The 25,545-nt window shown below is 40.0% G+C and overlaps 1 protein-coding gene across 2 annotated transcripts in view; it reads right to left on the bottom strand.

Annotated features, from left to right (window-relative positions):
• The window catches only part of ATAD2B (ATPase family AAA domain containing 2B), a 77,021-nt gene that overhangs the window by 3,360 nt on the left and 48,116 nt on the right, over positions 1-25,545 (bottom strand). For both annotated transcript variants that reach the window (XM_063424270.1, XM_063424274.1), the window contains exons 23-27: positions 23,098-23,220; positions 18,908-19,045; positions 4,376-5,065; positions 2,629-2,756; positions 1,353-1,481 (exon numbers count right to left, since the gene is read on the bottom strand). In XM_063424270.1, coding sequence (XP_063280340.1) covers positions 1,353-1,481; positions 2,629-2,756; positions 4,376-5,065; positions 18,908-19,045; positions 23,098-23,220 — 1,208 coding nt within the window. The remainder of the gene's footprint in view (positions 1-1,352; positions 1,482-2,628; positions 2,757-4,375; positions 5,066-18,907; positions 19,046-23,097; positions 23,221-25,545) is intronic.

Genomic DNA, 25,545 nt, shown 5'->3' with positions numbered 1-25,545 from the left:
TAACTACTCAGAAATACCGAGACAAAAATAGTTACTTGATGTAGTAGTACTTACTGCGATACTTTTTTTAATCTGAACAAATAAATACATGAAAACAGACATTTCTGTTTATTAGCTGCTATCTGCTCACAAAGTACAATAAAAGAGGGAATTCATTAAAGAAGTATTAATGCAGAAAACCACTCTACTATGACAGTCCATGAGAAAATCAGGGTTTATTAGGGTCACTTATATAATTAATGTGCTCAATATACATTAGGAAAGCATTGCAGGGCACACTGCATCTGTTCAAATCTTAACTGCACACTTATGCTGTTGGTGACCCAGCTATAACCACATGTCTGCACAGTTTGGAAAATCAAAGTAAAGATTGGTCTCTGCACACTCCTGCTGGACAAATGCCTTTTTAATCTACCTAACATCTTGCACAGACTCTCAAGACATTTTTAGGTGAATACGGCAGGGAATAGCATGAAAATGGTTTGAAAAGTATTCTGCAGGAATTCTACAGAACCCTCACTATGGCTTTTCCAGGTTTTGTTGTAAATTATTCACGGAGAAAAATATTTAGTGTTCAGTGACCCAACTGGAAAGTAGCAATTGTTGTCCTTTTCTCAGCAGGGCTGGTTACCAGCAGAATCAGCAAGCTGATCCAAGCCCCTCTGCAGTTAGAACAGTGGTGAAGGAGGGGAATGCACACCCAGAGCTGGCATCAGCTGTGCCAGTGGTGAAATGACCAATTTGCTGTTCATGGACAGGAGGCCTTGCAGGGCAAACACTTCAGTGACACAAAGGATGATGGCAAGGCAGACACCTGGCTTCCACCACTTTGCACTGACCTTCCCAAGGCTGCATTTCCTGATGAACAGAGAGTGCTCACACTTCCAAGGCCCTGTATGAAAGTCAGAATCTGCAAACTGCATGGAGCAGAGCGGGGTAATTGGTTTTGGCCCAGTTATGCCAACACCATTAAGGGCAACTGCAGCAAGGCGGGGTCAGGCTGCCTTTGAAATCCCACTTTACATCCACTGTTGGTGATGCCACAACATGGAAACTGCTTCTGTTTCATTTTACTGTGCTAGCATGTGCTTTTCATGCTGCTGTATTGCACTCTCTTTTTCCTCCCTTCTTTTAGGTTAAATTCTTAAACTTCTTATGCAGAAAGCATTCTTAGAAACAACCATCAGTTCCTAAATTACTACACTAAGCTTTTTTTCTTTTTAAGATACCTTCTTCAAAGTCTATTAAAGGTTTTGTCTGCTAGTAGAACAATAAATTGACAGATTAACAGTTTCTGAAAAGCCTATCTCACAATATTCAGATAAAGAATAAAAGAAGCTGTACAACATCACCTCTATAAGTTGTGATTTGTCATAGTCTCTACGATGTCTGTAGATGCATTGACTGAGGAGTGAATACAATCTCTCCAGCTGGTCAACAGTCAGGTTGTCACTTTTCTTAACCACCAAATCAAGCAGTTTCTGTTAGAACAACAAAAGGCGAAATTAACAGGGTTTCTAGCATAAATTTTTAATTTTTTTAAGGACAAATCCAAGTGCAACGTCTTTCTTAAACCCTCCTTCAAAGGGATACATAGAAATGAAATGAACCACACCTGGGTATCAGCAAGGCCACTGCTTCAATATTAATACAAAAAAGACTTGATGTCTCTTTTCATTTCTCTGCTTATACCCACACTTTTCTCCTTCTCTTATAATTTTTTTACTCAGTATAGCTGGGGCAATGTTTCTTCTTTTGGAACGCTACTTTATCCTATTTCATCTTGGTCACTCATTGTAACAAAGCAAACCCTAAAAACTGCTCTGATGGCTAAAGCAGACATTTTTAACAACTTATACTGGCAGGAAAAAAAAGTACCACCACATGAAAACATCTGGACTTCCACAAATGTTGATAAACAGAACAAAAAAGAGAAGGGGGTAGAAGGAGGACACACCACCATGTAAAATTTCTCATAACAAAGGTAAAAGTATTTTACATAGTAGCAAAGAGTGACATTTAAGACTTTTTTTTCTCCTGTCATAACAATTCTATGGTTTCCAGAGATTATCATCTGTACTCCACAGATAATGAGATCTAAATTTCATAGGTCACAGTAGGTCAAGCTACGTTTTACAAAAGAAAGACAGCAAATTTTGTTGTAACTTTGCTTAAAAAAAATTGAAAGAAAATTCACTAGCAGTCTATAATGCCAAAACACCAACACAAATTCCCATTTGCTTTCCAATCCACTAAGTTTTCTCCACCAAGTATACCTACACAGGAAAATATGATGTTAATTCCCAATTACCAGGCACCCAGCAGTTTCCTGGTATCTGGTACAGCCAATTAACACATATGAGTACCTGCAAAAATGGCAATTAAAGGAGTGGACTGCTATGTCATTACTGGATTATAAGGGTAGTAATGATGGGATAGTAAGGATTCTGTCATTTTATTAATTTTTCATCCAAAAAACACCAATCAACAAATCATTTCCAAAAGTCACTACCACCACATTACTCGTTTGCAGTCAAAACTGAAGGAAATGTTACTGCAGGACAAAGAAAGGAAGCTTTCTTCATGGAGTCTATTAATAGTTCAATTTATTTTTTTCACTTCTCTTACCTTTAGTCTGTCATGGTCAACAACCACAGAGGGTAAGGGATCTGAAGGTTCCTCTGGAACCTGCTCCAAACTTGTGGGCTTTGACTGCTCCACAGCGACTTTTCGTGTCTTCTTGCTTTTGAACAAACCTGTAATTTGAAAATAACTATCAGCACTGTCAGTCCCACAGAATGCAGCCTATTTCTTCACTTGAGTTTGATTTTGCTTGTTTAGTTAGTTAGTTAGTTTAGTTGGGTTGTTTTGAATCAAGTAAGATTGTAGCAGTGCACATGATTCATCAGCTTTGCCAAATTCTCAATGTTTACAGGTGCACAAACTCATAGTTCAGAAGACACACACAAAACTGGCAGTCTTTAAAACCCAACTCTGAAGGGCCAACTTTGAAAGAAAACTGAATTCCACTAAGAGTTTTCTCACTCTATCTTTCTGTTCAACAACAAATTAAATAGTTTCAAAGACAAGTTCACACACTAAGCAGATGCTGAAATTCCTTCTGCTCAAGTGCAAGAAATCTTCATTTTTCTCTCTAAAGCATCCCATGTCTTCATCACCACAGTATTCCAACACCTGCTCTACTCCAAACTTCATGCTTTTGTTACACATTTCTGTTTTCCTCCACTTTTGAATTCAAGCTATTCACCAATCCTGTTGCAAAGAACAAAATATTTTCCTATCTCCTTATACTTCCCCTACATTCATTCACTATTTTTCTCCTCAACTATTTAAAAAGCCTTTTCTTCTGAGGACCCCTGCTATTACAACCACCCTACAGCATACAAAATTCACCTACTAAATTCAGAAATGTAAAGGCTCTTGAAACATCATGCTCTTCTTATGATATTCCTAGGACCTTTCTTGTATTACTCTCCTTACCCTTAGAGAAAATATGTATGTACAAACACAGCCAACATGTACACAGTAATCTTCTCATAATTCAGATCTCTCATTAAAGCTCATTTACTTTGTAAATCTCAGCGCTAACTTTTGAAGTAAAGATTTCATTCTTTTAGATAATTCTGAAAGCTCATTAAAAAGGCAATCATGCATAAGGCTTTTATTTCTGTTCCCTGAGGAAACTATCTCTCTTGTCTTCAAAGGACATGGCCCCTTTTATACACCACCAGGATTTTCCTTCTCCTTCTCTTATCTTTTTCCTGCACTGTTATTGTGTTCACTGTGACTCCAAAGCCAGATACCTTCTCCAACAGATAAACAACAATCTGGCTTTTGCTATGAGTAAAACTGCTTCAACTTTTGCTATGAGCAACTTTTTAAAGGAATACATTTTATTTCTATGCTTTTTTATCCAATGTCGATACTATTATCATATTCTCTAACAAAACAAGTCAATATCTATCAAGTAGATCAAAATATAAATCAGACAGAATATACAGACCAAAAGATGTATTATATTTATCACTATTTATAATATTTCTAAATATTTAATTATTGTTTTAATGTTACCTCAGTATTTCCCACAAAGCTGACAAATATGAACAGACTAGTGTTAGTATGGAGATACACTTTCTTGCCTAAGACAAAAATACAGCAAATAAGGATTGCACTTCTGATTTTTCTATGTGGAATTAAATGCTGTAAGCATACTAAGAGTTTCAAATAAATAGTCAACAATTAATAAAATATTACTTTATAATAATAATTGTAACATAAGATATTACACTGGAAAAATACACACATTAACTTGGGCACTAAGGCAGACAGAAACATGGAAAAAAACAAGCTATACCTTCTTTATCTGCTTCAGCATCTTTAGTTTCAGTGTCTGTGCTCTGTAGTGTTTTCTCATTATTGCTGCAATGTGGTAACTCGCCTTTCACCAGATCTGCTCCTTGACTTTCACTGGAAGCTCCCATTTTCTCCTTTGGCTGATCTTCAGATTTTTGCTTGTTACTAGACCCATCCCTGTTGTCACAGGGTGAAAGAGCATCAAGTGATTCTACTTTACCATTATGACAGGCTGGAACAGGCACACCTTCAGAGCTGTGCACAGATGTCTCTCCATTCACACAGTCCCCTTTCAATGCAGAGTCCTTCCTTAATTCCTTTTCAGCACCCAGGATAACACTGTCAGTTATTAACAGGGATTCGTTTGAGCTCTCCTCTTCTGTGGATGCAAAGTTGTTTTCCTTTCCTGATGTCCCATTGTTAAGCCTCTGCTCTGCATCTATATCCATAATATCACAAGAGGATTCGTCATTTGTCATAGAGAGGTCTCCTATTTCCTCTCCATTCTCCTCAATGCAGTCAGTGCTGATCTCTAGCTCTCCATTTTCCAGCAATTTACTGTCCTCACCATGATTTTCATCATCAGCAAACTTTGCATCATCTTCATCTTTCTTTAAATTATTGACTTTCCTCTTCTTAATAATGCCTTTGCCCCACTGAGAGCGCCGTCTGGATTTTCTCCTGATTCGAACTGAAAACAAACAATAATATAAACAAACAATTTTGGATGCACAGGTACCCCTCAGTAAAGAGACCAGGATATAAGAATATAGTGCTGTGTGAGGCAATCAAGTAAAAATAAGGTGGCTGTTGATTTGAATGTGAGCAAATTAGAGGCAACAAGGAATTTTAGACATATAAGGAGTGGACACTCAGTCATCCACTCAATTCCTAAACTATGGAAACAAGAAATTCCTACTTAAAACTGCTAAGCAATGACGCAGTAATTTGGGTAACTCATTTGGGTAATGCAGACTCTAAGGACAGTTATTCCCATTTTCCCTTTTTAGCTCTTTGGTGATTTGAAATGATTATACAGTAAAACAAATGAAAGTGCAACCCATGGATTCATAGAATAATTCAGGTTGGAAGGAACTTGTGGAAGCCTCTAATCCAACTTATTACTTCAACCAGAGGCAGCTGTGGGCCATAGTGTGTTACTCAACTTGAAGCCAAATAGGCATGTGATCCTTTTTTCATTATTTTTCCATGAAATTTTACTTTTTCTCATTTCTTAGTTGTATTTTCTGTGCCTTTGAAAAATTACACAGTAAATTATTTTTCAGAAAGGCCATTTTATTTTATTATCCTATCTGCAGTGAGATACAACTAAAGTACCGATCTAAAGGCTTTGGAGCACATTTGTAATTTGATGAGCAAATGCAGAAGGAAGATCATCCAAACCTAACACTATATTCAAAATCCTTTTCAAAAGCACTAACTAGACACAACTCAGAAGACCAAGGAAGACACTGGGAAAAAGTGAAGCTTCTATGTTCAAATCCAAGCTGTTGTTGTTTAAATTTATGGGGGGTCCCCGGGGAGTGCCCCCCGGAGACCCCCGGGGTCTTTTGGGGTCGTGGTGTTCCCGTGCTGGCAGGCAAGGAGACTCAGATGCCGGTGGGGTGCTGATGAGGTGAGGGTTTATTCACTGAGGGAGAGGGGAAGGGAAAGGGGGGAGGGGGAAGGGAGGGAGAGGAGAGAGGAGCGTCCGGACGCCTCCAGGGGTAGAGGGGCAAGAGGGGCAGAGCCTTCTGCCTTAGCATTCTTATCACAGAGGTTCAAAGGGGCGCGGTAACATTCTCCAGCCAATGAGGTTACAGATACAGGATACTGCAGGGAGGATACAGACTTAGGACAAACCATACATTTTCCAGGGGTGAGCTAGAGCAAACCATTTCCATAAAATGCAATCCCACAAGTCACCCTTTTTTTCTTTAAAATGTGAGAAGAGAAATATGACATATGACAATTAACAATTTAAAAAATGAAACAGTAATTACACAGTTTTGCAGCATGAAACCAAATACAATTGCAGTAAGGATTATGTTATAAGGTGAACAGTTGATCTGACCTTGTAATTGCAGTAGACGGGTTATGTGGGTTTATATTGCAAGATTTGAAACAAGTTAACAAATTTGTTTGAGCCTTTCTAGCGCGACTGGCCTAATAGTGTCTAGCCTTTTCCAACTGGCTTTTCAGCCCACCACAGCCCCCAGTTTAGGCTGTGGCGCTGACTATGCTCCCACTCTAGGGACAGGAAAACACGTGGAGTTCCCCGGGCTCCACACACGGCTTCAGATTCTCCAGGTGGCCTGCTGCAGTTCCCCCATTGGGGCCGGGCAGGGGCAGTGAGGAATTTAAATCAACTCAAGCTGCCATTGATCTGTCACGGAATTCCCTTAAGGCCTGAACAGCAAGTCACTGACACTCACGTATCTGAGCCAAACCACTCCTTTCACTTTCCAACTGGTTCAACCAAAACAAAAGACCCCCAGTTTTAGGTCATCAAAAGAAAAACAAAAGAAAAAAACTACAAAAACCGTCAAATACTTTCTCAGACACCAATTTAGGTTATCAATCACCCTCAGAACTAACTGAGGACAGCATAAACCCAAAAGCGTTACAGATTCAATAGTCTACACTACTGAATCGCGCCTTACAAGAAGACAATTCAAAAACTGCTTCCCTTGGATCGACACTTGTGACCTGAAAAGGCCTCTGCCTTCTAAATTAGAAAACAGGGGAATCTGCAATATGAACACACACAAAACTAGAAAGGCATAATTGTAAAACTACTTCATGGGGATGGGAAGGAAATGGAGGGGTTTGGGACACCCTGCTGTTTGGCCAGAACAGCAAGGGACAGGGGCAGAAAAACAGGGAAAGGGAATCGAAGTAGCATTAACAATTATACAAGGCTGTAAAACTGGTATTACAAATTCACTTTAGCTTTGGGGTTTGGTTTCTTAGCGTTTACCTTGTGGGACTTGGAAAGCGGAAGATGGGACTGAGAGCACGTGGCCATGGTGGCCATGCGGTCACAGCGCAGCACGTGGTGTTAGCTGTGCCGTGCCGGGTTTAGCAGGAAGGGGTTAACTCTCGGGGGTTTGTTAAGGGAAAGGGGGTTAGGGAGAAGGAGCAGCGAGGGGAGGAGGGGGTAAGGGTAAGGAAGGAGGTTACACAATTTACAAAACCGAGTTTTGGAAGGTGCGGGGCTTGGGCACAACTGAAGACTGCTTTTTCCTTCTCTGATGGCTGTCTGGCTGAGTTCCTTTCGCTGCTGTCCAGGGCTGCTTCGCCGCTGTTGCCGGGCGGGGGGAGGGGCACCTGTTCTCCGCGCGGCTTCTCCCGGTGCTGGGGCCCGTGCGCGCTGCGGCGGGGCCGGGACCACGTGTTGGCTCCGCCGGGACTGCCCCGCGCCGCGGCCGCTGGGCTGGGGCCGCTCCTCCGCCGGGGCCACGCCGGGCCAGGGCCGCTCCGCCGCCGGGGCCGCGCCGCCGCCGGGGCCGCTCCGCCGCCGGGGCCGCGCCGCCGCCGGGGCCGCGCCGGTGCCGCGCAGCCCGCGCCGCCGAGCCGAGGCGGGCCGGGGCCGCGCCGCAGCCACGCGCCGCTGCAGCGGTCCCGCCGCGCCGGGGCTCACGCCGGAGCCTCGCCGTGGCGGAGCCGCGCCGCCCGGGCCGCGCCGCCCGGCGGGGCTGCGCGGCCCGCGCAGCGCCGAGGCGGGCCGGGGCCCCAAGGGGCCGGGACCCGGGCCCGCGCCGGGCTGGTCGGCGGTGGTGGGACGGCCGCGTGGTGGCTCACGAGGTCTCCGCACGGTGGGGGAGGGGCCGCCCCGGGCCGCGATGGCCCAGAACGGCCGCTCCACCGGAGACGGCACCGAGACGGAGTTACCATGGTCCATCCTGCCCCAGGGTCGTCGATGCCGTTGCCCCACGTTGGGCACCATCTGTTGTTGTTTAAATTTATGGGGGGTCCCCGGGGAGTGCCCCCCGGAGACCCCCGGGGTCTTTTGGGGTCGTGGTGTTCCCGTGCTGGCAGGCAAGGAGACTCAGATGCCGGTGGGGTGCTGATGAGGTGAGGGTTTATTCACTGAGGGAGAGGGGAAGGGAAAGGGGGGAGGGGGAAGGGAGGGAGAGGAGAGAGGAGCGTCCGGACGCCTCCAGGGGTAGAGGGGCAAGAGGGGCAGAGCCTTCTGCCTTAGCATTCTTATCACAGAGGTTCAAAGGGGCGCGGTAACATTCTCCAGCCAATGAGGTTACAGATACAGGATACTGCAGGGAGGATACAGACTTAGGACAAACCATACATTTTCCAGGGGTGAGCTAGAGCAAACCATTTCCATAAAATGCAATCCCACACCAAGCAATGATAAAAACTGTTCTATTTCTGCAGAACTGCTTAAGTTGTGGCCAACTACTATAAATGAAAATCACAGCCAACTGTAACCAGAGACTGACAAATTCCCTTCCATTTCAAAGTGAACAATTATGCTGAGCACCTCCATAATGTTCTTTATATTTTTAAGTTGCTTTGATTTATGGGGTATTAAGTCCTACGCTGTGTCTGCCAACCACACACTGAGTTACAAAGAATTTGCTTTGAAGATACAAGCACTATGCAGGTACAAGTGTTGAGAATTAATTCACAGCCACTCAGAAGCACAGTTGTACTTCAGAACTTCTCCCCATGAGTGCTGTATGTAAGCAGGTAGTTTAACAACTACATTAGGAGTAAATCTTAACCTTTTAGCTTTAAAGCTATCTAAAGATATAATCACACTGCAATAAAAACAGTCTCACTTGGAATGTGTATTTATTGTTCCAAATAATCTTTATGGAGAACTGCCAAGATTTGAAGGGGAAAAAAAAAATCCCCTTTCTCCAGCTATATTCAATATCTGATAGTGACTTCTACAGTGACTGTCACTCTTTTATTGATGATGAGCTACAACCCACTCACATAACTTTTCAGGAGTTCATCTACTCTTTCCCTATATTGTGCAAGAGATTTCCATTAATCACTCAAGCAGCAAATCTGAAACTAAACAGGGAAATGTAAACTTACAAACAAACAAACAAAAAAAATAATCCTCTATGAGACAATGGGTTGAGCCTCAGTGCAACTCAAAAGATGGGTAAATAAAACACTGAAGGAGAGTAGAAGCCTTTCAAAGGAAATCTAGTACATCCTAAATAAACTAAATATAACTTTAGTATAACTAAAGAAGTTAAAATTTTTAAAGATACACTGATTTTTGGCTGTTAAGGCAGACTTTCCTTATAATTCAGATAGGCATAGCAGATATATTGTGAAGTATATTTTACATCTTTTATATCGGTGGATTGTACGTCAAATATTTACTGGTGCATCCCTTCCGTCCCCACAGTGAATTTCATCTGGGATGAGAATCCATAATTTGCCTAAACACAAAAGTGCATTCCTAAAATTCTTAGGTGTGAGAGAAATCACTTTAAAGCAAAATGGAATTAATCCTTGTATTGCTCATCTCGTTATATTTCAAGCCTTTCCCAAGTGAGAGTCAGCAAGTCCAGCTCACTCAGTGTCTCGTGCAGTATTTTTGAACAAACATTAGGCACGTTGTTTTTTACTGCTGTTTTTAATTAGGAAAAAGCAACAACAAAAAGTGAGGCAGCTATGTCTTCCAAGATGAGAGAGGAAATTGTAGTTCCAGATCCCCAGCAACCAAAACATTGTTACATAGATTTTTCTTTTACACAGAGTCAAGCCTCTAAATGAGTGAAAAGTTGGGCAAGGAATACAACATTTAAAAACAAAACCCACCACCAGTCTTCCTGTCCTGCTTAATTCCCCCAGTTAAGTTAAGGGAGTGGTACAAGTAGAAGAAGAATTTAATGGATCAGAGAACCATGTGACAAATTGTAGACGCTGACACCAGATTTCATCACCTGTATTGGTCCCCTCTGTATTTACTGGAAATAAAAAGACACTACTGCAAGAGTATCTTGGATGTGAGAAGCTGCCCTATGAGGCAGGAAACTGAATCCTACAGGACAGTTGACTGTGACTTTAAAAGGATGAAGGAGCTACCACAGGGTAAAACTGATGCAAAGGGCCAGAGGGGAGGACCTAACGGGTTAACAGATTGCTGCTAAAACATAAACTTAACCTGGAATCCCATCTTCACTACTTAAACCTTTGTATTTTAGAAGATTGTAAATTATCAAGAGCAGAATGCCAAGCTTTTTATTTTCTAGTCACTATGATTCATGACACACTATCAGTTTCCTCCAGGTAACAGAATGGGCAGGTATTTACAGAAGAAAAACTTTGAGTGAACTTTGTTTAAAAATGAACATAAAACATACAATTGCAACTTAATACCTTAACACTTTTTCAATTACTCCTTTTAATATTACTCATCAGAAATCTCCCCATTGATACCCAGTCTTCTGGCAGTACTTGTGCCAGAGGCAGTGGAAATACTATTGTCAGAAGAATCTCACTTTATAGAACTGAGTTTCTCTAACTCAAGCTATTATAATAGCAATTATTCACACATGAATACATTCACTTGCCTTCTAAATTGGCCAACTATTCACTCTATAATCTTCATATAACCTCTACAAATTTGCCAAGAGATTTCACTTCTAGCTTCTGTCTGGTTTGCCTTTTTGTAAATCACTAATAAGCATTTTTAATAACAATAAATGTCTGTCTGACCACAAGTCACACCTAACATTTCACTCAGGTTCACATTAAGTTGGTATCAAAACTAAACTCCCCCTGCTCTTTTTTTCCCAAGATGCACAGTCTATGCACACAGTATTTTTTAAAGTGCTATTAATACACTGCAATTAATCACCAAATACAAATTTACATTTTGTTAAGCAGTAGGTGAAGTTCCTCAATTCTTCCATTCCTATGTGAAGACAATTTCAGTCATGTGAAAGACCCATAAACAAGACAGACAACATTTCCCCTAGACATGATTAAAAAGAAATTTTGTACTGTCCTTACTTCAGAAGAACTAGTCCTCTAGATGAAGTAAAATGAAATCTGTAGCAGACTTTCAGAAATTCTGAATTCTTGCCCACTGACAGGTGCTGCTTGGATATTCTCCAGTCAGATACATTAAGTAATGACAACATCATCTGGTGACGTAAATACCAACCCTGTCCAGAACAGAGGACTGTCCTTAGCTATTAAAGAGCAGTGATAGTAAAAAAACCCTAGAAACATCCTAAACAATATGAACCAAAAAATTCAACTCCGTCCCACTTTCCTGAAGAATTTCTGCAAGACCTAGAGGTAACTGTGACCTTTCTGTTTACTATGATCTCAGGAAAAGGTATCTCAGAAAAATGGGTGACAGGTACAGAAGCTTCAGAGCTGAGGTATGCACTCACTGTTGCTGCCCCCCAAGTGCAGCAGTACAGTGACAGAACTGTAGACTAGAGAGAAATAAAATTAACAGTGGAAAAGAAAGCAGACATAATTAGATGATTCAAAGGCTGTCAACTATTAACAAGCAAGTCTGCTTCCCTTAACGTGGAAGAACCTTAATAAGATGCAGCAGAGATCTTTCTCTTGAAATTTCTGTAGTTTGACTACTACAGTACCACGAGTGCAGCACAGTATTCAAGGCTAACAAGTTCACTTTATGCTGCAGAAAAGACCCTTCCATGCTTCCACACTGCTTAAAACCCATCAGAGAATGTGAATCCTCTGTCACTAAATGATAAAACTGACATCCATCAAACAGTAAATTCTCTGTTGTAACTGCATTTCATAAAGAATTCCTGGGGATTAAAACCCAAAGAAGATTCTCACGGCAAGCAAGATCACCATGGATCTAGATTTTTAGTCTGCAGTATCAAGAACCACTTAAAGCAATTCATGTGTTTTAAGATTTTCTTCCATGATCAAAACCCTCAACATCTTTCTGATGTCTTGTGTGCAAAGTAACTCAAAGCCTTGAGAAATCACTTACAACCAGCAACTTACACTCGCTCATACAGCATCCAGGATAGCTATGTACCTGCCACAGTAATTTAGCTGCTTCCAGTAGCTCCACATTTCTTACCAAGAGGCACTAAATAGTCCACTTGAAAGTCTCTGGAGTTTCTACTCACAAAGTCCTAAACTGCAGTCAGAGATAAGCAGCAAGAAAGAACAGATCACAGTTCCACAATGGCTTAAAAAGCAAAGAGAGGTGCCAGCTTCCACTAACAAAGCCATTTCTCCCTCCAAAGGCAGCTATAGCATTTCCACTGCCTCATTTGTGCCGGCACTACTGCTCCTGCAGTAAAACAGATAAGGGAACTAAATCCATCTGAAACATTAGGTTGTTGGGGTTTTTTCTGAGTTAGTTTTCAACATCTTTGGTTGAGCTTTCCAAGTCATGAATGACAGAGCTGCACAGGGAACAAGGTGGGAATATGCCATCAGTGACAAAGACAGCATCTTTAGTAGTGACCTGCAGTTTGTTCACCTTAAAGTCATTGTGGAACTAATCCCTAGAAGATGTCATCTTCTTCACCTAGATGGAGGGCACTCAAGGCACAGAATGACAAACACATGAAAAGAACTGCATGCAACAACTTCACATATTTATGATCTTTATCACCTAATGTAACAGCTTATGTTTTGTAAACAAATACTTGAAGAACCTGGGCACTTCTACTCAACAAGGAAGAGTCAAGTTTCATAAGGAGGAGTTGAAATAGGTACAAAACCAATCCTGGCTGCAGCATTCCTGTATTTTCTTCCCAGTCAACTGCTTTCCCCTACCAACCTCAATAACGCTCTCCATTCCAGCTCTTCCCAGTACTTCTCATGGAACTATCCCAGTGTTTCCTGTTCCCCCCCACCCCAGCTGAAGAGGACACACTCCCTCTGAGGTGTGCATGCCAGGCCTGGCCAATACCATGTTTTACCTGCTCAAATACCATTTTCAATCTTTCTCCTTTTCCTGCAGAAGACACGTGCATTTGTCCAGTACCAATTTTCACAAAACCTGCAGGAATCTAATCTTTCAGCTCTCAACTCCTGTCAAATCTGTCTGAACTCTGCTAAATGATTCAGAAGTTATTAGGGGAGCAGAGATGGACAGAGAGCACAGGTAGTATTTTTTTGGGAAACCAAGACAAAAATGTAATTTACATGAAACCAGAGTAATTAGGTTAGTAAAATACACGGCAAGACAGTCATGCTGGAAAATTAAAGAGGCAAATGAAGTTAGAAGAGATGAGACAATCAGATTGATGTCATCTGTGGAGATAATTTTTAGACCTTCCACCTCAATAGACCTGCTTATTTCCTCTCTGCTAATTAGTTTTGTACAATAGCAACTATTGCAGCTACACACATCCTTGGTACCTTCAGCTGGCTCTTAAGGACTACTGAATGACACTTGCCTGCTGCAAGAGAGCCATGAACAAACACAAGAAAGAATCATGGTTATTGGGTGGTTTCTCTGTCAAGGAGGCAACATCTGAAGTTAATAAATGGCTAATAATCCCAAGAAAATCAACTGCTTCTGCACACAGAAACACTAAGTCTTACAATAATTTAAAGCAAACTTGCCACAGTTTTCAAAAGAGAGGAGGGAAAGGATCTATCTGGTCTGAAAACTGTTTTCATTACATCACTTGTGCACACCACTTAGAGGGGAAAAAAAACCCCCAAACTACTTCAGAAGATCTTTTTACCATGTTTAGAAGAAAGGTGATGATAATGCTTTCAAGGAAACCTTAAGAGAGGCTGAGCCATCTTGCATTACTGAGTTATAAAGAAGAGAACAAGAGAATATAAAAAAGTCACTGATCAAGTAAATTGTAGAACCCACTTAGCCCTCTGTCAGAGAAAAAAGACACTTGATTAATTCAATAGGCAGGTATTTAATAGAGATGAAAGAAAATTTCTTTGTCACTAGATATCACTGAGTTCAGAAGTTTGATGGGATCCCAAAAAAGAACAGGCAGTCAAGATTTATTAGAACTCCCACAAATTCACTAAATTGCATTTTAAATTAGAAGAATTTAAAAGCCTATGGGGTTTAAAAGAACTGTTAACCAACCTGGAATCATCAGCTACGTCAGTATTTCCTTCAAAATCAGGCATGAAAAAAAATTATTTCTCAAATGTTTACAACTTTCTGTTAAAGCATCTGGTTGAAGGCAGTGTCATGAACAAGAGATCAAACCACTCCCATCCAGAATGCCAACTCCTATGCTACCCAGAACAAAATGACAAAGAGACAAAAAGAGACAGTTGTCCCAGCTCTGAGTAAAGATATCCTCACATTCCAGAAAAACTTTTTTAATGGTGCTTATCAAGTATTTGCCTGTATCTCAAGTGAGGATTAATCCAAGTCAAATCTGGAAAGCAGGAGGAGAAAACTAAACAGCAGCAAATACAGGGTAAAGCTACAAATACAAATACAAATGCAAATACAAAACAGCAGCTACTAGGATTTTCATGTTAGCATTTGAATGACTGTAATTTGCCAATATCCAATTTTTGAATCCAAACTCAGAACCAGACCAAAAGGAGAAAATAGTTCAAATGATCAAAACCATATGGCATCTGGTCTGCCATGTTCTTTGATAAGGCATTGCTGCAGTCCCAGAAGCCTAAAGTACAGCAATCACTGCCACCACTGGAACAGAAAGGTCAAAGAAGAGACACTAAACAGATGAAAATCACACTAAGACTGAGAATAAAACAGCTTCTGAAAAAGACTGTAAATGAAAGACCTTTTCCTTCTAAAAATCTTTTTTAAGAAGTACCCCAGACAAAACAAAAGCCTTTCCATAATAAAGCAGAAACAAAGTGTTCCATAGAACAGCAAAGATCACCATTTGGGGGTAAAAAAGAGGAAAAACCAAAAATCAATCAACCAAAAAATTCCAACACAAAAAGGCAAAGAAAATACTACCTATTTAGAAAAAATGTTTTCTGCCCTAGTTTTTTAGATCCTTGCTTGGTATCCCTGCAGTTCTTTCTAGAGAGACCACTAATCACTTAAATTACTGGGAAAAGTTAGCAGTATGTTTACTTCATATTTCATAAAATGACTTTCATATAAAACTTATATTTTTAATAGTTTGCATAACACAAAGGATTTAAATTTTCTTTATTTGCTCCAAATGCCATTTTCACAGCTATGCTATTTATCATACGGCATAAAAAACATCTTCTCTATGAAGAAAACATAAAATCTGCAGTCTATCACTACAATATATTATCATTAAATGCTGCAAAAAACCGATAAGAATGCAAAGCCAAATCTTCCCCACAGAGTTTATTTATATGTAACACTAAAGGAGGCAAGTGCAAGACAGTAAAACAGTATGTACCATGCCCCATCTACTGGCAAAATGGAGCAGTTGGATCCAGTTTTATTATACTGGATCCCAATGATTAAAGAGATGCTAATGCCTTCTGAGCTAACATGTATCTAGACCACTTAATTAAGCAAACACACCAAACTGCACACTGCTGGTAGTTTCCTTTTCCACACAACTCCATACAATGGCAAAATAAGACCCCTCTCAGCAGTGCCCAGTGACAAGAGGCAATGGGCACAGACTGAAATATAAGACTCTCAAAATTAAGAAAAGAACTTATTGTTTGTATCCAAGCACTACAAGAGGTTCTCCTGGCATGACACAGAGTCCCATTCTTGGAGATGTCCAAAACACTACTGGACAAAGCCTTAAGCAACCAGCTCTGAGGGCAGCTCCCTCCAACCATTGTATTTGTGATTCTGTAATCATAAAACTATTTCTATCAGACATCTGTCCCATTCCAAGTTCCCACCAGAATACCTGCACTTTTCTCAAAATACACAGTAGATAATGGAAATATTTTAAATTGTGGCAGAACTTCCCCAAATAGATTTTCAGCAACTTCTAGCAATTCAATACTTTTAAAACTCATCTATACTGAGAGACACAACTCATACAGCTGTGCCTTCAGCAAGGGAAATGGGAGTTGCAGATTAAATGTGACTCAGGAATGTGTATCACCATGCCTTCAAACAGAAAAATGATTTATTCACCACATTTCCAACAGCCCATCTAGTCTAATCAAATTAACAAAGTATCTAAAATACATCAGAAAAATTAAATGAATCACAAAACATTATGCAGCTAAAAACTAAATAAAGTTTTACACAAAATGTATAACCTCAGAAAACAAACACATAATAATTCAAATCTCACTCTCTGTTGTACCAGCCCTGAGCAGGACCCTAAATTTGGCAAGGCTGCTGCACTGTCTGCAGTCCTCTCTGTTTTTAGAGAAGATAGTTGACAATAATTTCTTTTAGAATTCTCAGGTTTATCACCTGAATTAACCTTTTTGCAGCTCTTTTCTAAAATACTGTAAAACAAAGCTCCTAAAACATAGTAACAACTGATCAGGAAAATGTTATGATTGGTGATTTTTTTCTTTAGATTCCTCTAAGAGAAAACATTAATTCAAGATCAAACAGCAGAAAACACGCAATTTTTTTCAGATTTATTAAAAAGTATAGTTTTATCCTGTTAAATTAAAATGCTTTAATAATTTTTCTTATTACTGATTGTGCAATACATTATATTCTTAAAAAATATTATTTCATGACCATAAAAAACTTCCACTCTCCCTCTAAAATAATCCCTCTTCAGAAATCCCTTCTCCAAACTCACTTCTTCCATTTAAACAATCACAACCCAGAGTTTCATTTTCTGCTATTTGAGCTCCCCACAATCTTCTCAGTTCTGCCCTCACCCTTCTCTAGGCTTATCCTCCAAGAACCCTTTTAAGACCGTTTCTCTTCCTCATTTCTACTCTCTGCTGAACTGACCACATCAATCTTCAAGAGTGCCCATGTACTACTCGAATCCTTTCTGCAGCTTTCTGATTGCTCATCAATTCCTGGTTCTCTCTCTTGATTACTAGATGCATCACATCCCTCTGGGAAGAGTTACCTTTCCCAGACTCAGCCTTAAAAGGCAGATTTTCATTTGATCGCAGACCCAAACACACTAAGCCTCAAATTTTCTTGCCTTCCAAGCTAGATCATGAAAATACCAACAGGATCAGTGCCTTAACAGTAACTTTGTTGTTTGCACAGAGACACTGGCAATTTCCTGCAGCTGATGGTTCGAGTTTTCACACAACTGCTGCTGCCTCCACAACAGAGGGGAAGCGAGAGAGGTACCGGAGCTGCTTTGGATGCGAGTCACCAGCAAGGGCTGCTCTCCCCCTTCCCAAGGGATGTCCAGCTTGGAGGTCTGTAAACCCCACTGTCTGCTGCTCAGCATGCACAGCCAGCAAAGTGCTCTGCAGAGCAGCCAGAGGGACAATCTCCATCCTGGACTTCACAGGAAATTAAAAAAAATTAATTGGGAATCCCTTCCCTACACTCTCTGTTTTGCACAAGCTGCCAAATGAATGAAGAACAGCTTGGATCCACATCATCAATTTATTATATAACAATTTATTCTAACCATAATTCTGTACGATTGGCTTTAATTCCTTTAACGGAAGAAATTACAGCTTCGGGAAATAAAATCATACACCTCTAATTAATTAAAGCATTTTACATCAACACTATCATTCATATATAAACAATGTTCATCTCTGGGCAGTTATTGCCATGCCTAGAAAGTGATTTCTCATCAAGGAAAAGCACCATGAAGGACAGCACAAAGACCAAAATGAAAATTTGTCTGCTTCAATCAGTTTGCCATCAATCAGCAATAATTGATAATGCCACTAATAATATATTAATAATGGGCTCCATATCTTAAGCAGGAAAGCCAGGTGAAACTATCAGTATATCCTCCATACTCACTTTCTCTCATAGTCTTTATTTTCCTTACAATGGAAGTATCCACTATGTATTTACCTGTTCTAATCAAGTTAGCTCTGGAAAATAATTAGCAGTGCCTCTGATTACCCAATCACACCTCACAATCCTAGAGATTTTGATCACTTAACTGGATTAATTCAGTAGGCTCCAGGAAGTCTATCTTAACGTCCTCCAGTAATGGTTACTGACTGCTGAAAACCATTGCCATAAAGGAAAATACAGTTAAACTTGCAATCTGTTTTCTAGCTTTGAGCGTGACGCTGAATGTATTGAAGGGAGGAACTCAATGTAATGCAGTGAGACTATTAAGCAGTGTAGAGGTATTTACCTGCTAATACACAGAGTAAACAAACCTGAAACCTCATCAAACCACTAGAAAGTGTTGTTCTTATTGGATCTGAGTGGTCTTATACTGAAAACAGTCTTTTACAACAAAAAATGCAAAATACTCATACTTCATTAGAAAAATAATTCTTCTTAACCACAAAACCGGAAATCCTGCTTCTTTACAGCTTCTTGGGCAGAGATTTTATATACTCCTAAAAGGAGTATTTCCTAGTTCCATGTGTTTCATGTCTAAAGTTACTTCTGGAAATAATCAGTAAGCAGCAGCAGAGACACACTTCAAATGTCTGCCATCGAAAGGACCCCTAATTTTGCACAATTATCACCAAAGGTACTTACAAGCACATTTATTTGCAGAGTTGGGCCACACGGCCATGGTGGGTTTTTGTTTGTTCCGAAATGCCTCTTCAGCTCTGGCTTCTGTTTTCCGTACAGTGGAACCGTGAGGATTTACCTGTTCTGCTGGCACTGATAAGCCTGTATGCAAAAAACAACCATACCTATTTAAATAAACCAAGCTGCAGGAATCTACTGAATCAAAGAAGAAACCTGGAACACCATACTGCAGTAGGAACTAGCCAGACATTCAAAACAAAGATTTGAATCAAGAATATTTGGTTTCTGCTGACAAAACAACTTACTGGTTGCATGGTCTTAAACTGTCAGCTCTGATGGATTAGAAAAATGTGCCTGCCTCTCACAATCTTTGGGTCCCCAAAGATTGACCCTTCTATTCATATTTCCTCTACAATAAATTCTTACTGACCATTTCAATCTTTTCCTTATTTTGAACAGATAGTTTTAAAATAAGTGGCAATTCATAATAGCATTGTATTCCATATCAGAAAGAGTATCTGAATAAGAACCCTGTATTGTCACTGTGTCACTATGTAGAACGGGTCCATTTCAGAGTCAATATGAGCTCTTAAATTAGGAAAATGCAATTCTGCTTTTAACAAAAAGTGTGATTTTACTTCTTGTAATATAACTTCATTTCATAGCTTTTAGTGCTTCATAGGTTTTTCAATTAAATTCTAAGAAAGCAAACTTTCATATTGGTTAAGCACCTTTTAAAGACATAAATTCATATCTGAAGTTTTGTATTTGTGAACTAGAATTCCCAATTTCCAATCCATCCACTGAAATGGTCTTCAAAATGTTATACCATGTCCCCAATAGAAACCAGAATCAAGAACCAGTGGCCAAGAACTGGCAAGAAGCTAAAATCTGATGGATGCAGAAATTAAAATACTCACACCAAATCTCTCATGTCACAATTAATAATTACAGCATAGGTTTCCAGCTACTATTATTAAAAAAATAAAGTGCATATCAAACATATTTCATTACTCCAAACAACTATCACTTCTACCTCTTTGCTGGTCTCCACAAGTAGTTGCAGATTTCAATAGTCTAGGATATACAGTTCTTAATTTACCAACTTAAAACTTGCTGTCATTAGGCCTAACATCTCTCAACAATGGCACCTCATTTCAGTAACAGGAACAAGAAATTCTAGTTTGACTTCTACATACTGATTTTATGGTACAGTTTATGTGCAGTACTTTTTGAGACAGGCCACCAGTCAGAGTACTAAGTGAAAATGGCAGAGGTGTGAAAAACAAAAACAAACAAATAAACAAACACCCAAAACCACAACAACCACACCCTCAAAATCACCAGGAAATTTGTGGAAAAAAAAGCCATGTAGAAAATACCTTCCATCTTATAACTGAGTAAGATTGTTAAGTAACTTGCTAACAAAATTGTGAAGAAAATTGATATGGAGCTCTTTAGCTTTTCTCATCCCTTGTTCAAACTGCTCTGAAACAGAGTACAGGTCAAAGTCTAGACAAGCAGATGCACTGTGATTGTCCTGATCTGCTGCCTTGCTGAGGATGTTCTTTAGAGCAAAATGAGAATAATGGCACAACTGATCAGCATTCACATCCCTTCCATCCATTACAGTGATCAGTGCCAAGACTACACTCCCACAATGTGACCATGCACGTGCTCTGCACCACCACCACAATCTTTGGCACAACTCCTGGTCCCTTGTGCTTGCCTTCCAGCATAAGGCTTCCTCAGACCTCAAGGGCTTGCTATATCCTCTGTTCATAAACAGTTAATCTAACACAGCTTCTCCCATGCACTCCAGGTCTTTTGGACTTGCTTTGGTGAGCATTCCTTGCTAACCCAGTCACTGATCTTAGCCTTACACATCCTACAGCTGGACCAACTGCAGAGCTCATTTGTCATTGAAACCACCAAGTGCAGTCCAGAAGCACAAGCACCTTCAAGTGTCACCTGCAGGGACCTGTGACACTGTAACAGTTTCCACACCAGTGTACTGGATCCACTTTGTGTACTGGATCCACTTTGAACCCTGCCCATTCCTGTCTGTGAGCTGTCTTGTGCCACGAGCTGGTGCTGTACCTGAAGGCCCTCCTACCAGCATCTCACACCAATGGCACCTGCTTTTTCTCATTTAACAAGTTAATTGCATGATACCATCAGCCTTAATTATGACTTAAGACACTGCCCTTCTTTCAATAGAGTCTACAGGCTTTGTCCCCAGAAATATCTATTACTAGGCCACTGCCACAAAAAGGAGGGCAAGCATTCCAGTTCTTGCAAACTTGCAAGAAAGGACTACAAGCCACAGAGTCATTCTCTGTAACAAAGAGCTCTTACAAACATTTACTTTAACCTCGGAAGCAATAACCTTTAACGGTCATGGGGACTTGGATAATTAACTGAGCACAGCTCCCAGCATGACGTTGCAGCCAGAATTGTGAATATTCTTGTAGTTCTAACAGAAAAGTACAGAGGAGAAATGAAGGCATTATATTAGCTCTGTTTTACAGCCACGGCGAATTACAATTGGTTCATTTATCCACAATTCAAGACACACATTGGAAGCTTGCACAAAATTAGACAAAAACATGCATGACTGAATAGGAAAATACAAAGAATTGTATCTGTTTTAACCTGAAGAAGAGAAAGCCTATAGATACTTGCATAGTTCAAAGAAATTTATTAATAAAGGGTCTTCAGTCTACCAACAGAAGTATTTCAAGAATCAGCAGCTGAAAGGTAAGACCAGCCCATTCAACCTAGAAATCAAATAATGGAGCTTTATACCAAAGCAGGAAACAACTCGCCAAGGTAAAGCTGGAATTATTGAAATCAGTAATCCCTAAATCAGCATGAAATTTTGTTCTAATGTTATAGTTCAAGGATTTTCAACCTTTTTCAACTTTCAGAACTTTCAAACTTCTAGAGGTAGACTCTTTTTATGTAAACAGAGCACTGTTGCCACATCTGGAATAAGTCTGGACTTTTGATAACTTTCCTTGGTCACTTCAGAAGCTGTAAACAGACTTCCAAGGGCTGTTTCTTAATCAAGAAAATCAATACATTATCTCCAAAACTACACTTGTACACGTGCCAGTTTGAACTAAAAATCCAATTTAAAGGGTGTTCTCCCTTATCATAATTCTTATTATACCATATTACAGGCACTTTCAGAACACACTCTGGGTTTACTTTTTCTTCTTTACTTTTTCTTTCTTTACTTTCTTTTTTTTTTACATTTACTTGTTCACCAGGTTCTGTAGTACTAATAGTAGGCAATGCATCCTTATTCTGGAAAGGATGATGGTGTCTTATCAGATTAGCTCACAGAACAGGAAGAAGTAGAGGGGTTTCAAGCTCAGTCACCCTTTAAACTGCACTGTCTTAATCTGACATGCATTCTTTATTCCATTTAAATTTAAATTTTTGTATGGAGATCTGTGAATTTTATCCCTTATTTGCACAGAAGCTTTTCCCGTTGCCCTTGCCCCTGGCCAAACTGAATTCTCCCAGAGCTTTAGCTTTCCTAACCTGATCTGTGGCTGCTCTGTAGTTTATCCAGGTTACCTTTCTCTGTTTCCACTCTCTGCAGGACTCCCCTTTTGTGTTTAAATTTATCCACAATCAACCTGTTCATCCACATAGGCCTCCTGATGTGTTTCCATAACCTCCTCCTTGTTGGGAAACATCACTCCTGAGTTCAGAGGAGGCAATCCAGCTGTCTTGGGCCCTGCTCCCCTCCAGGGCTTTATCCCATGGGACTTCACCAAGCAGGTCCCTGACCAGGCTGAAGCCTCCCTTCCTGAAGTCCAAGGTACTGAACTTGGCTGTGCACACTTCTTGCTGCCCTAAGGATCTCAAACCCCTCCACTTCATGGTCAGTGCAGCCCCGCTGCTCTTGAGATTCACTTTCCTCATCAGACCCTCCTCACTGGTGAGAACAAAGTCCACAGCATCTCTTCTTGGTGGCTCCTCTATGACTTGGAGAAGGAAGTTGTCTTCTACTCATTCTAGAAACCTCCTGAATCACTTCTGCCCGCTGTGTTGTCCCTTAAATATATACTGGAGTGGTTGGAGCCCCTCACAAGGTCCAGGGCTTGTGAACATGAGCCCATTCCTGTTTATAGAGGGTCTCTATATGTGTTGTGTTATGATAACTGAAGTAAACATACCTCTTTTTCTTCTTGCTTCCTTGATTTCTTCACACATCTTATTAAATTCTGGATCCAGTTCAGCAGCAATGATAGCATGAGCGGTATCCTTCAAAGTACACGCTCTATGTCTAATTATTTTATCTAGAAAACAGGACAGCACACAAGAACAAAAATTCCTTAGCATTTCTATGTTGTATTGTGTAGTACAACACTGATATAAACAGAAGGAACTGGGAAAAATTACAGATGTATGAAAATGCAGATGAATCAATACCACAGCACACTCAAAACCCACAACCCAGCTGTTGAAGAGATATAAGCAATTTCAGAAGTATAAATTGTTACTTTAATCCACAGTGGCATCTATAAACAAATGCAAACAGTAAATGATGAACACACCTAAATCAACTTGCCATAAGGTGTAGCCAGTTTCCATAGGCAGATCTACACAGAATAATGGAGTGGAGTGCAAAGAGTCCCAAAGTAACAGAACTGTCCAGGAATTTATTTACCCACTGGGGTCTAGCAATATTCACAGTTACACTGTCTGCAAAATCACATATACATCATCTGATCTGTAAGGTAGACCTGGCTCAATTATGTTCCTTCCCTCTTGTTTTTTTCTTTAATCTGAAATTATTGCTTAATTAGTATTTAACAACTGATCAAAAGTGTGCTGAAACACATTAATTTATTCCTTACACTGAATAGCTGTTTTTCATTTTAATTCATTAAAAAAAACTGGCAAGAAACAAGCCTCAAGTGTGCTACATTTTCAGGCCTCTTTGGAGAAAAGAACAAACTTCCCATCCTGGAAGTCTAAAAAGCAACTCAGGGCAAAACAGACCAGTTCTCCTAACTTTGAAACACAGAAAACAAATTATTCCACCACTGAAATTCGAAAAGTAATCGTAACTTAATAACTAAGCCTATATGTGGAGAAAATTGACATCTAGAATGCAGCTTTTCAATGAAACCTACAACACTCATTGTTTGAATTGAGTACAAATATATTTAATTTGTCAATCCATCCATACTGAATTACTTTTTTCAGCTATTGCAGGTACTTCAACAGTAACCATCAACATTAATGTCTAGAACATATTCTACAACCAGCAGATTCAATGTTTTAACAATCTTTAAAGACAACAATTAAGAATATCACTAAGTATTGTAATTCTAGAAACAACAGGTTTTACAGCTGGAAAAACTGCTGAGTAAGAGAGACTATCCAATATCCAGCTCAAAAGAGCCTAACATTTTCTGGGGAAAACTACTGTCCATTAATTCTACTGAAAGTTGGAAGGTTTTGCCCACATATTTGTGAAGCATTATGTTTTATGATCACAAAAAACTCCATACTGCATTCATTCCAGATGTCATTTTGAGATATTAAAATTCAAAGTTTTGTTCAGATAATAAAGTTTTAAGAAGTCCTTGCAAAGGAGGAAGGGAGGGGAGGGAAGAGAAATAAAAAGGAGCCAAACTGGGGTGCTTGACTGAAGCACTACCTTCCTTCTAATCCTGTGCTGGGCAAGACTCTCCCCATACAGTGCTTCAATAGGCAAACACTCATGTCCAACTTACAATGGCCATGTTCCCATGCCTTCAAGAACATTTCCCAGTCAAACACTGGAGCAAGAAAACCCCAACCTGTCTTAGAATCTGTCTGAAATTTTATAGCAAAGTACCTGGGAAAGAAACCCAAGCAGCCAGTTTTTAATATCCAGACTGCAGATAAAATCAGCCAGTCTGGTCCTCCCTTTGCTTTTCCAACTTAACAACAGGACAAAAGCAGATACAGTATGAGTCTCTTGCAAATTCAGGCATGAAGCAGAGGCAAGCATGTATGTCCAGCTTTAAAGAATGTGAACATGTATGGGTTAATATTCATTTAATGAATGCATCTTAATGCATGGAATGCTTCCTCTGAACAGCCATAATGTGCTGGTACAGGTGTGCTCACACAGCAGCCCAAGAAATCCTGCATGCCAGAAGAGCAATACATGTTTTGTAGTTAACAGCAGAGGACAGAACAATTTTTCATTACCTCCTATCCAAAACCGAGCCTACAAAGAGCCAGATCAATTTCTCTCAGTTCAGTTCTGACAGCAAGGAAAATCAAAATATCCCTAAACAGGTGCTCTTCAGATCCACTCTGAATGCCAAGTGCCCATCAACGGCGTTAATTAGTGCACATCAACTGCACATTAGAAGTCCCCAAAAGTGTCAAGAACACAAAATAAATGGACTTTTTCAGTTGAAAGAAAATAATGCATCATAAACTGAAGAAATAAGGTTAATCTTCTACAAATATGAACCAGGTTCAAAAGGCAATGTGAAACAAGTTTGACCAGACTAAACTGTATCTAGTTCATACATGAGACCCTTCCAAAATGCCTCAGAAAACCTAAAATTTGAGAAGAAAAACGCAGAAAAATCAGGCTTTAACCTGCTAAAGCAATT

The sequence above is a fragment of the Prinia subflava genome, chromosome 2 (genome assembly GCF_021018805.1).
Source record: "Prinia subflava isolate CZ2003 ecotype Zambia chromosome 2, Cam_Psub_1.2, whole genome shotgun sequence".
Lineage (NCBI taxonomy): Eukaryota > Metazoa > Chordata > Aves > Passeriformes > Cisticolidae > Prinia > Prinia subflava.
Note: the sequence above shows the minus strand (reverse complement) of the source record. Positions and strands in the feature narration are given on the sequence as shown.